Source organism: Cottoperca gobio, chromosome 4 (assembly GCF_900634415.1).
Source record: "Cottoperca gobio chromosome 4, fCotGob3.1, whole genome shotgun sequence".
Taxonomy (NCBI): domain Eukaryota; kingdom Metazoa; phylum Chordata; class Actinopteri; order Perciformes; family Bovichtidae; genus Cottoperca; species Cottoperca gobio.
This window is the reverse complement of record NC_041358.1, coordinates 23,850,383-23,861,870: the sequence shown is the minus strand read 5'-3', so window position 1 is coordinate 23,861,870 and position 11,488 is coordinate 23,850,383. Positions and strand designations below refer to the sequence as shown.

Genomic DNA, 11,488 nt, shown 5'->3' with positions numbered 1-11,488 from the left:
AGGAGACCAGAGAGAGAGCGAGAGAGAGAGCAGAGAGAGAGAGAGAGAGAGACAAGAGGATGAGAGAGAGAGAGAGGAGGAGGAGAAGAGAGAGAGAGAGAGAGAGAGAGAGAGAGAATGGAAAGAAGAAGGGAGGGTTCCTGAGTGAAATCTCTCTTGAGGCTGAGCGTGTGCACCTGTTTCTTATTGACTAATTATAGCCCGCCTGCTTTTTAGTAAGGAACTCTCAAACTTCTTCTTTTTGTGTCTATCCGTTTTCTCATACTCTACCATCTGCTGTTGTGCTGCACCCTGGTAGCTACCCATAGGAGGAGAAATATGTTGGTCTGTTCTCTGTGGCTTTCCACCTTCTATGTTCACATCTCTCGTAAACTGCCATTGTGGAAATTAGAATGAATAGATGCCCTCTATGGGGAATAAAATAATTTGCACCAGTTGGCTCGAATTGTCCGTTAACGCACACAATCCTTGAAGGGCAGCGCTAAGCATGCACAGCACCAATATTCTCCTGCACTCTGTATGAATTGTAAAGGGAAGGCTCCATAAAACATAACATACATGATGACTATACATGGAAATTAAACTGTGATCAAAGTGTTTACTGCATTATGAAAAGAGGAAACAAATGTATAAAATATGTTCCCTCTTTGCAGAGAGTATGGTACCGTGTCATCGTGTATTAATGGATGCATGGACAGTCTTTTATTTACCATCATATCACATGTTCATGGGAAACTTCTGAATTGCATTTACAACCATCCACGGGGGATGTGATGAAGCTTTACATTTGAACTTATCTGTCAGATAAGATAAATGTCTGTGTGAAGGGTTGTGGATTTTCCTGGAAATGGTAAAATAACCTTTTACTAGCTTTCATAAAGTATAGAACAATATCTCAGTTTGAATACATTGTGGTGGCTGCAAGTAATACGACTATACAAAGACAAACACAGGTGCTCATGTGGTGTTTGCAGCCCATAATAATCTCAGGCTTTGAACGTGTGTAGTGTGCAACCAGGACCAAAAATATCCTGCTTTTAAAAAAAAAGAAAAAAGGTTTTCTTACTATACGGAGTGACCAAAAGAGTAAAAACATCTGTGCGATGCAACACAATACAGTAGCGCAGCGATGAATAGCCCTACAGCCTTACTCACAATGTGAACTCAAGGTTTCTGTTGAGGCTTTAGCTTGTGAGTATGTTGACTCACTTCACATTGCATCATAGTCAAAAACAACTATGTTTGAATATGTTTGGGTTGTGGGCTGACAAAACAAGACATTTAAAGACATTTAAAGACATTTAAAGACATCACGTTGGACATCTTTCAATCTTTTCTGACTTTTTATAGACCAAGCGATTCATGGAGAAAATAATCATTATTAGCAGCCCGACACAACTCTAGTAAAACTTCCCTTCGAGCCTCCGTATCCTGAATAACTGAGATTATTTTTGATAACGTATAGTTGAATAATTCACTTACTTAATCCCAGTTTTGGCCAATTTATAAAAACATTTTCAGTATATATTTTAGCAGACTTTTACAATAGCAACGCGTTGAAAGCTGTCCTTCTCATTGATCTTGATATTTACAACGTAGAAACACTTCCTCTTCCTCAAACAACAGATAAAAGAATAACGTTTTATTATAATCTATTATGAATGATTTGATTTTGTTTCAATAACACATTTATATATTTATTTTTAGAAATTGAACAACTGATAAAGCCTTTCTTATTTCTTTATTTCGGCATTTTGGAAAAATGTTTGTTACCAAACGTTTACACAGTTGACCACCGATTTCATGACATGTTAGCACAAGGGTTGTCGGGCTGCGACCAGCACGAGGGAATGATTGTATGTGTGTCGCCTAACACCTAAAACCATTTCTTCCCCTGAAGTCCATCGGCCGTTCACATACACAGTCCAAACCAGTTTAGATGTGAAAATAAGTTTGAGGCCTTACCTTCAACTGCTGTGTGCAGAAAGTCCAGTCGCAGAGGTGCCAACGATGTAATTTAGAGTTATCTCACACTCAGCCAGCACTAATATACAACCTAGAGCAGAGAACACTCCTTTGAGACTGCGTCATGAGTTTGATGTACATATATGCTCAGGGGGGCTCATAATGTCTCGTCGCTTTCAGTTCTACCCTCTCTCCTGCTTAGCTTTCTCTCGCTCTTTGTGTTGTTTTCCTGTCTTTAACTCTGGTTGTCCACCTCTGTTGTCACATGAAAAGTGTCTGACTTGCCCCCTTGATCTTGACTGTGTTGTGGTGTTGGTGGCTTGCCCACACGGGGGTCGATGCTGTCAGTTTCAAACTGACAGATTTTGTGTAATGTATGCTGAAATTGCATAGGGATATGCTATTTCACGTAAACTAACACCATTTGTTCAGTCTTTGAAGTGTGTTGCTGTGTTTTTTTGCTGAACTGTAGCCGCATTATGATGGGTTGTGTAGTAGTTAATTACATGGTTCATTCACACACCTGATGCTTCTTTCCAGAAATAAATTTAAACCTAGCAGCAGTAGTACATGAGACTAAGCCTCAACACCACGGGGAAGGATGTCTTACACATATTTTCAGCGAAGCATAACTGAGAAGAGTGAAGTGACTGACTTTCTTGTGATAAGTTCTGTATGTGTTAAATAAATCTTTGGCACCTCACATAAAAAAGAGAAGTGTTTGTCACTTATCAGCGTAGATGTCAAAATTGAGATTACTTGTCTTCACATTTAATCTCCTCGCTCATCTGCTGTTCTGCAATAGACATTAGAGCCGCTTGTTATACATCATTGGAAGACAAATCAACTGTGAATTGGAAATATAACGTACGTTTGTCATAATTTTACTTCAACCCCCATTTCTATGTATAGACACCGTCACATGTAGACAAGTACGAATTCTGCTTCCTGTTGTGATGCGCTTAAACCGTTAATGTTTAAAAAGAAATGCACCAGAGGTTCATATGTAGGTGAATAAGCTTTATTGTTGGCATAAGGCACAGAGGTCGCAGTCCAACCTGCTCGTCTATAAAGTCATTTTCATTCTCTGGTATTTGGAGCAAACATCTGTGTGTGTTTTTAAGACTTCTTTTCAATCTAAATGTCAGTTGTGGCCGTGCGGTGCATGAAACTGTGACGAAGTCGTCTTGTCAAAAGAAGGTATATATTACGTAATTGTTTCATTTAACATCATTTGACATTAAACAAACATATTTAAGAACTCTATGACCCATAATTGGTTCATTTAGTGGGCCGTCTTTGCAGCAAAATGTGACAATTATTTTGTGTTTATTTCCAAAATTAACCATAAAGTCAGATTAAATCTTCCTGACATAACTTGTATCCTGTTGCAAAGTTCCTAGAACAGCTATTAAATAGATTTAAATATTATTCTGTGAAAACAGGTTATTTTACTAATTATTGTGCATGTTAAATGTTTATTTCAAAGACTAAAGTACCTTTTTTGAAAAAGGTTGACTTTCTTTCTAACAGGGTTAGAAGTATGCAGGTGTTAAAACTACTTATTAATCCACCAGATGATATTAAAACTAATTTTCTTCCAACTCACTTGTTTTCTTTTCTATAAAATCAGTGTAAATGTTGCATGAATATAATAGAATATATAGTTGCTTGTTTGCCTATCTTACCCCACAAGAAAAAAATACATGCATACTGGCGGGAGGAAGTAAAGCTATTCTTTAAATAAATATATATGTTTAGGAAATAATAGCCTGAGTTGTGCATTCATCACTCTCCACCCATATTGTGTTGCAGCGCCCCCTGCTGGTGGCCTCGGGAACATGTCCTGACAGACTGCGGGATCCCCAGTTACGAGGCCAGAATATGGTCAGAGATGACGTAAGGATGAATGAATACGTTTTAAACATCTCTTCTGTTAAAAGCAACAAACATTGCCTGCTTATTATCTTGTAATAATTCATCAGCCTGTTACTGTTTAAGTTTATTTGAGTGACAGCGCCAGGGAACAGACTTTCGAGATTGATTTTGGAATAAAAGCTTTAAGATGGTTCAACCATAGTGTTACAATCATTTGCATTTCATTTTTAACCCTCTTGTATGAATACAGGCCTCAGTTAATATAAACTGCTCAAATAAGCAATAAGTAGGTAGATTAATAGATATATTTCTTTTTTTAAAACTTTTAAATGTTTTTAAAAAATGCTGCTGATCTTTAAAATATCAATGAGGCCTATTATTTTATTCGCCATTATATTTACTCAGGGAACATTTTGCAGAGCAGCTATGACATAATCTATTGACCTACGGGTCAATAAAGATGAAGAATACCCCACAGCTTTGTTTTCTTTTACTTAAAAGTAGGTTTGCAAGCATTTAGTAATTGCATTGATATCCTGACTTGAACAAAGATTAAGCACAGAAGAATAGCATAGGATGTAAGCCTACAAATAAACGGTTCAACGTTTTCCATTGACTTAAAGGTTGCTGGGAAATCACGCAGTGGGGATAAAGGGGAATACCAGATCAACAACCTAGTTTCGCTGGGTTAGCCGCAGATAAACTGTAAAGAAAATCACAAACCATCAATCTTAACTCCCATCAACCCACTTTTTTTCATTTATTTATTCTATATATCAAAATATAATTTATAAAAGAAAACAAACATTTGAAACCACACACAGTCAGACAGTTGAGGCTGCATTAAAAATATTCTCCACGCAGATTATATGTCGGTAAATATACTCACTTTGGAATACTGTACATTGTATTTTGTTTCTGTTTTCAATATGCCTCCTCATTGGCCATTTAAACAGCTGGAAATACATGTTTACAAGACTTCAAGCATCACAACATAAAGTGGGCTAAGCTTTGTTCAGTAATAAACGATGTGACAGTCAAACTGTTAGCGTCCATCAGGACTGAGGTGCATCCCGAGTTGAGACAGCCCAGCCGGTGCTCTGCTGAACCGGCTCTTGAATCCCCCCAGCTGAATGTCTGCTTCCACACCGACACTCTGGCCTTGTCTCTCCTGAATGTAGAGAGGCATGCCGGGGTAGACAGCCGGTGGGGCCAGGTAGGAAGACCGCCAAGGCAGCAGAAATGTATTGCACACTGCCGGGTGATTCAGATGGGGCATCAGCCAATTTCCAGGTGACAGGATGGAGGCATGGTGGAGTGTGTCAGGTGTGGGCAGAAATGCCCGGATGGAAGATGCATCGGTGGAGTTGTGGATGTCATCGCTGGAGGAGACCTGTCGCTGAGCATCCATCTCTGCTTCCACTGACCTCCCGCCCTCCAACACTGCTCGGGGAGAAAGGACCCGGGGCCCGGAGAGGGGGAAGATGCCTTTCTGTGTGCCACGATTGTGTAAACTTTGGGGAGTAAAGCTAAAGTAAGGAACATTGGCCTCAAATAAGTGGCTGTCTGTTTGTTGTTGCCTCGCACTCAGGACTGAAGATGCATTGCTCCTGCTGTTACCCCAGAGTCCTGGCTGGAAGATGGCAGGTCTAGGTGATGCGGGCAAAGTAGAAACAGATGCGGTGGATGTTGCACAAGCAGCTTTGCTCTTCTCTGCACTCAGGCTGCCGTGGTACTGCAGGCTGAGCACCTGAGCCCGCAGCTGCGCATTCTCCTCACTCAGCGCCAGCAGCTGACCCTCCTGCATCATGTCGCTCAGCCTCCTTTTCTCCCTGGACCGCTTGGCTGCCTGGTTGTTCTTGCGTCGCTTATCCCAGTAGCTGGAATCTTTCTTATCGGTGGGCATCATCTCCCTCTTGCGGCGTGTCACGTGGCAGCGGTAGGCCTGTAAATTCAGGAGACGTCGAGCCAGCAGGAAGGAGCGTGTCACCGGGAAGAGGAGTTCATGGTCGGGATCGGGCTCCATGCAGCCGCTGCTCTCCACTGAGGAGGAGGGCTGACACGGAGCAGCGGCCCTCGGACCGTCAGCAGTGGACATGGCACGAGACTGAAACAAGTTTAAAACATTTGTATCTTTATCTATCTATCCATCCATCCATCCATCCATCCATCCATCCATCCATCCATCCATCCATCCATCCATCTAAATTAGTCTACAATCTTGATACAAACTAACATAATTATTAGTTCTAAACTATTATTTTCTAAACTTTTTAATTTGATGGACATATTTTAGCTAGGTTACTCCATTTTATATATATATATATATATATATATATATATATATATATATATATATATATATATATATATATATATATAGAGAGAGAGAGAGAGAGAGAGAGAGAGAGAGAGAGAGAGAGAGAGAGATTTAAGCCCACATACAAACATAGCTCATGGAATGATTAATTAAAAGACTATACTACCCCAACATTAAATGGCGCATAGCCTATATTAATTGCCTAATAATAATTAATAATAAAAATAGTTCCATTAAGGAAGCTATTCTGCATACACATTTAAATTAAAGTAGGCTACATTTTACTTGAAGGAAATTTCGACTGCATGATTTTAACGTGGCCGAGTAGTAGTAGTAGTAGTAGTAGTAGTAGTAGTAGTAGTAGTAGTAGTAGTAGTAGTAGTAGTAGTAGTAGCAGTAGTAGTAGTAGTAGTAGTAGCAGTAGCAGTAGTAGCAGTAGCAGTAGTAGTAGTAGCAGTAGTAGTAGTAGCAGTAGCAGTAGCAGTAGTAGTAGTAGTAGTAGCAGTAGCAGTAGTAGTAGTAGCAGTAGTAGTAGTAGCAGTAGCAGTAGTAGTAGTAGTAGCAGTAGAGTACTTAAATGATCTGAATACTTCTTCAATCCCTTCCTTCAAATCATGTTGCTTTAACAGAAAATATGACATGACGTGTAGTAAGATTTATTTAAAGACATTGTTATATCCGACCTCACGTAACCTTAAGTGAGTAAGTAACCTAAGTCAGTAGATGATTAATTGCATTAATGTTTTGTCTCCCACACACAAACTCAAAGTTGACCTTTAGACAGAGTTACACCGTTAAACTGACCTGAATGAAAAGATTACACTTGTGGGATGATTTGGAAGACAGGATCGGCTTTGAGAGCTTCTGCAACACACACAGTTACGTACAGAGTTTGATGTAGCACGCAATATATCTTTGCTTAATTATATCAACAAGTGTGTGGATGTTACGTGTTTGCCCGGAGAAGGCTGCGCTTACCTTTCAATCACAATCAGCGGTGCTGAAGAGAGCAGGGCTGCTGGGCGGCGCGCACATATACAGAAAGCATGCAGCCAATCGCGTTGCTTCCTCGTGCTGTTTGTTTTAATACTGTGGAAACTGATCGGCAACTTCACTTTGGAGAGCGGAAGTCCAATTCAACAGTGTGGTCACAAACCAACAGGTGATACTGAAATGAGTCACTTTGGATAAACTGCCCTACTTACTGTTCTTGTTTGACTGTACTGCACATCGATTCGCAGGATCATCTGCACATTGTCTGCAGAACAGTGCATGGATGCAGCCGTATTCACCAAGCTATATTTATGTGTAACAGACTTCACACAGGGGTTTGCATTCAAACGTGAATGACACAATTGATTGGTGGGCGATTTATTAAAATAGTAACCCTAATATCTTGTTAAAATTATACACAATAAATGACGGATACTAAAATATTTTTTTTATTAGGTAAAGATGAATTAACCTGCACCATAAAACATTGATATCCTCCAATGTTGCTCTTAATATACCTACCACGCTCTGTTGCTCAGATTAGGAAGTCCTGCCTCCTACTTCTCTTCAGATGGGAAATTTCAATTTCAATAGGAAGATTATTTTCGTTTAATCTGAATAAAACTGTTATGAGCTATCATGCTGGTAACTGGTGTACATGCATTCAGTTGGCATGATAACACCGTACTAATATGAACTGTCCCAACTATTCTATCTGTTTATAATGATCATTAGAGCCTCACAAGGTGCCAGTGGTGCTACAGAAAATGTGTCTTGTTAAAATGCTTAAATTGGCTGTATGGTTGACTGTAACGATCTGCTTGTTCTTTGGTGTCCTGTTTTATGTTGAAGTGTTCACTCCCCCTTGTTATATGTCTAGTTGTACTTCCTGTCTGTGTCTTTACCCTCTCCTTCTGATTGTTAATGTGTTCCTCCTGTGTCCATTTACTCTGCCCTTGTGTTTTTGCCTTTCTCCCCCAGCTGTGTCTTGTTCCCTCGTTTGGTGTCTGTGTCTGCCCCAGTGTGTTTTGTCGGATTGTCATTCGTGTTCTGCTCGTGTTCTGCGTCTGTTTGTTACTTCGTATTTTTGTACTTTGTTAGCTTCGGCTTTATTTTCAATAAAGCTCGCTTTTTGTTAAAATCATCGTCCAGTGTACTGCATTTGGGTCCTCACCTTCACCTCACCGTGACAGTACAATCCGGCAAAACACACTGGGGCAGACAGGGATAAATACACAGACACCAAAAGAGGGAACAAGACACTGGGGGAGAAAGGCAAAAACACTAGGGCAGAGTAAATGGACACATTAACAATCAGAAGGAGAGGGTAAAGACACAGACAGGAAGTACAACTAGACATATAACAAGGGGAGTGAACACTTCAACAAAAAACAGGACACCAAAGAACAAGCAGATCGTTACATTGACGATCCACGTCTTCCATCCTGGCCTCCTCAAGTCATTTTGAAGACAGCCAGGCATGAAAACAGCTTCTCCCTTCAAGTGGTAGAGACACCTGATCAGAATGCAAAACCACAGACTACATTGTACAAGATCACTTTTCTGCACTGTGTGCTGAAGATTGAACTGTTGCTTGCAGAGTGTGGGGGCTGTCCAGACCAGGAGGGGGAACGGTTTCTTCTGTGTTTTTTAGAAAACTCCAGCAGATTTCTTTCTGACTCACTGTAACCACAGATGCCAAAGTCAGCCAAGTTTCAACAGTCAAGTTGTTCTTTTAGTACAAGTTAGTCTCCAGGTTTTTAAAGAGTTACTAACATCAGATTGTCTGATGGCTTTGAGAAGTTAACGTGTAAACCTGGTCACACAACAAGAAGACTTAACAAAACCATGTAGCAGAAATAGGAAGGTGTATTTATGACGGTTATGCCATCCAGTATACAAGTCAAATTAATCCATGCAGGATTTATGTTAAGTTATTCAGCTTTCCTATTTAGCACTGACTACCTGCTAACTTTGCGAATGACTCATTGACACCATTTCAATGAACAGGAAGTACAAGCAACACGCATATCCTGACCGCTTGTTGCAGAGGATTTCTGTGAATGTGGATGATTTATATTGAGCAATATACGTCCTGTAGGCTTGATACCGATACAGTGACCGGTTTAGTCGACAGTGAATCACACAGCTGATCCATCTCGTTTACATTTCTGGCTTATGAGAAGTTGTCCGATTAACATCTTTGCTGCACGCAGCTTTGCTTGTTGCCCAAAATATAGATGTAGTGGGACTTCCTCACAAGCCTTTGTTAAAGGGTTACGGCTGGTTTTGATATTTTTCTTATTGGCAACAAATTCCATTAAAAGCCCAAAACCATGTGTTAGTATTATTGTCATAAAGCCATCTTTTAAGACAATGTGATGTATGGTTAACCCTATTTATGACTGTTGCATGTTATATATATTGTTGTGATTTTAATGTTGTTGTGCGCTCTCATGGCGATGAACTCTTGTATAAATATTTGCATGCTTCCTTTAACCTTTTCCACGAACAGACACACAACGCGTTGCTAATTGACACACCTAAACCTAGCATTGCTAATTGACACACCTGAACCCAGCGTTGCTAATTGACACACCTGGACCCAGCATTGCTAATTGACACACCTGAACCCAGCTAAAATCAGCGATCTCATTCGCCAGTTGCCGACTCCACTCATCTATAAATACGCCAGATTACCTGCTGAACCGGACCTGGAAGGATGTAGACTCTTACAGGATGTTTCCCTCGCAGCGCACTGATCCTCCTCAGCGTCTGGTGAACCAGACCTTGAAGGATGTTTCCCAGGACAGTTGCTGCCTTGCCTCCCCGCAGATCGGACCGGATCGGATCCCTTTTGCTCCTCGCCGCGCACTGATCCTCCTCAGCTCCTCCTCGTCTGGTGAACCAGACCTTGGAGGATGTTTCCCAGGACAGTTGCTGCCTTGCCTCCCCGCAGATTGGACCGGATCTTCCCTTTTGCTCCTCGCAGCGCACTGACGGGAGGATGTTTCCCAGGACAGTTGCTGCCTTGCCTCCCCGCATATCGGACCGGATCTTCCCTTTTGCTCCTCGCAGCGCACTGACGGGAGGATGTTTCCCAGGACAGTTGCTGCCTTGCCTCCCCGCATATCGGACCGGATCGGATCCCTCTTGCTCCTCGCCGCACTCTATAGACAATCCCGCTGAAGCACGCCCTTTCCCTGGCGCAAGGGAAAACGCAGAGTGGTTGTTCCATATTAACTGGACTGGACTTTTAGTATTTTTAAACGATTTGCCTGAACTGTTGCTTGACACATTGAACATTATTTTAATTATTTATTAACTAGGTGTTTTAAAGTAATGTTGCAATAAAAGTAAATCACTTTATACGTTTCTTGGTGTCATTCTCGCTGTGTTGGTGTGGCCGGGAATCTGAACCTTTTGGATAAATTTGATATTAGTAGGCTACTCTAGTCCGTTACATTGGACGTTCTCATTTCTTCATGTGGAAGACCTCTATCTTTAGATGTCTTCCACATTCTATAGTTGTGCCAAATGAAGCCACACAATTTGTCCCATTTACACTTTTTAACCATGCATGTTTGTTTCATCTTAATCCTACGATTACTAGCACTCACTATCCCGAGTTTGTTTGTGTTTAGCATTATGTTTCATCATTTCCTGGTTGAAAACAAATATTGTTTAAGATCAGTTATTGTTAATAGATTTAGTCTTCCGTTTCAGTACTTATCATGTTTTCCAGGAGTTAAAGGGAGAACAAATGAAACCATGATGTCATGTGTTGCAGTATGGGTGGATCGTTGGGCTCGATATGCAATGTTGATTAGGATTCATGTTTTTTGTAATAGTCATACAGTTTTCTTACCAAAAAAGTGAGACCTGTTTGCATTTAGTTTGTACTGATGTTTACTGATGCAAGTTAATGGTCATTTACTTGAGTTGAGTTTACCCTAGTTCAGCCAAGATATAGGTGTATGTGAGATCAACTCAAAATAACACAGAAGAAATATGTCAGCCGGTGTGACTGGTGTGTTTTTGGACAACAATCGAGACTCATGGCACAATAAAAGAAGCTATTTCAAGTGACGGTTACATAGACGATACTTGTTACTAGGATAAGTTCATTGTTGGTTTTGCTCTTTTCTTGGCATTTGCTCAAAATAATGAATCCAAAAATGCAATTATATGGTTAAGTAAGCTGTTGAGTGAGGTATGAAGTTTCAGGCCTTGTATCCACAGGGATCGGTTCTAGGACCATTGTTATTTATCAGTTATATAAATAATCTTAATCACAATGTTTTAAATGCAAATTTCCATTTTTATGCTGAT

General features: G+C 40.5%; 1 protein-coding gene across 6 annotated transcripts; it reads right to left on the bottom strand.

Moving 5' to 3' along the window:
* Positions 1-4,574: 4,574 nt before the first annotated feature.
* Positions 4,575-8,007, bottom strand: LOC115007233 (uncharacterized). 6 transcript variants are annotated; one of them, XM_029430006.1, is made up of 5 exons: positions 7,679-8,007; positions 7,369-7,479; positions 7,142-7,277; positions 6,968-7,027; positions 4,575-5,950 (listed from the first exon to the last, which is right to left on the bottom strand). In XM_029430006.1, the coding sequence occupies exon 5, from the start codon at positions 5,939-5,941 to the stop codon at positions 4,889-4,891; it is 1,053 nt and encodes a 350-aa protein (XP_029285866.1). In that variant the 5' UTR covers positions 5,942-5,950; positions 6,968-7,027; positions 7,142-7,277; positions 7,369-7,479; positions 7,679-8,007; the 3' UTR covers positions 4,575-4,888. The 6 variants fall into 6 exon arrangements, with proteins under 6 accessions (XP_029285866.1, XP_029285867.1, XP_029285868.1 ...); XM_029430007.1 differs by having other exon boundaries at positions 7,142-7,272; XM_029430008.1 differs by having other exon boundaries at positions 7,369-7,459.
* Between the last annotated feature and the right edge of the window lie 3,481 nt (positions 8,008-11,488).

What these genes read in the sequence shown, in the direction of transcription:
- LOC115007233 (XM_029430006.1), bottom strand. Translation starts at nt 5,941, where the DNA reads ATGTCCACTGCTGACGGTCCGAGGGCCGCTGCTCCGTGTCAGCCCTCC.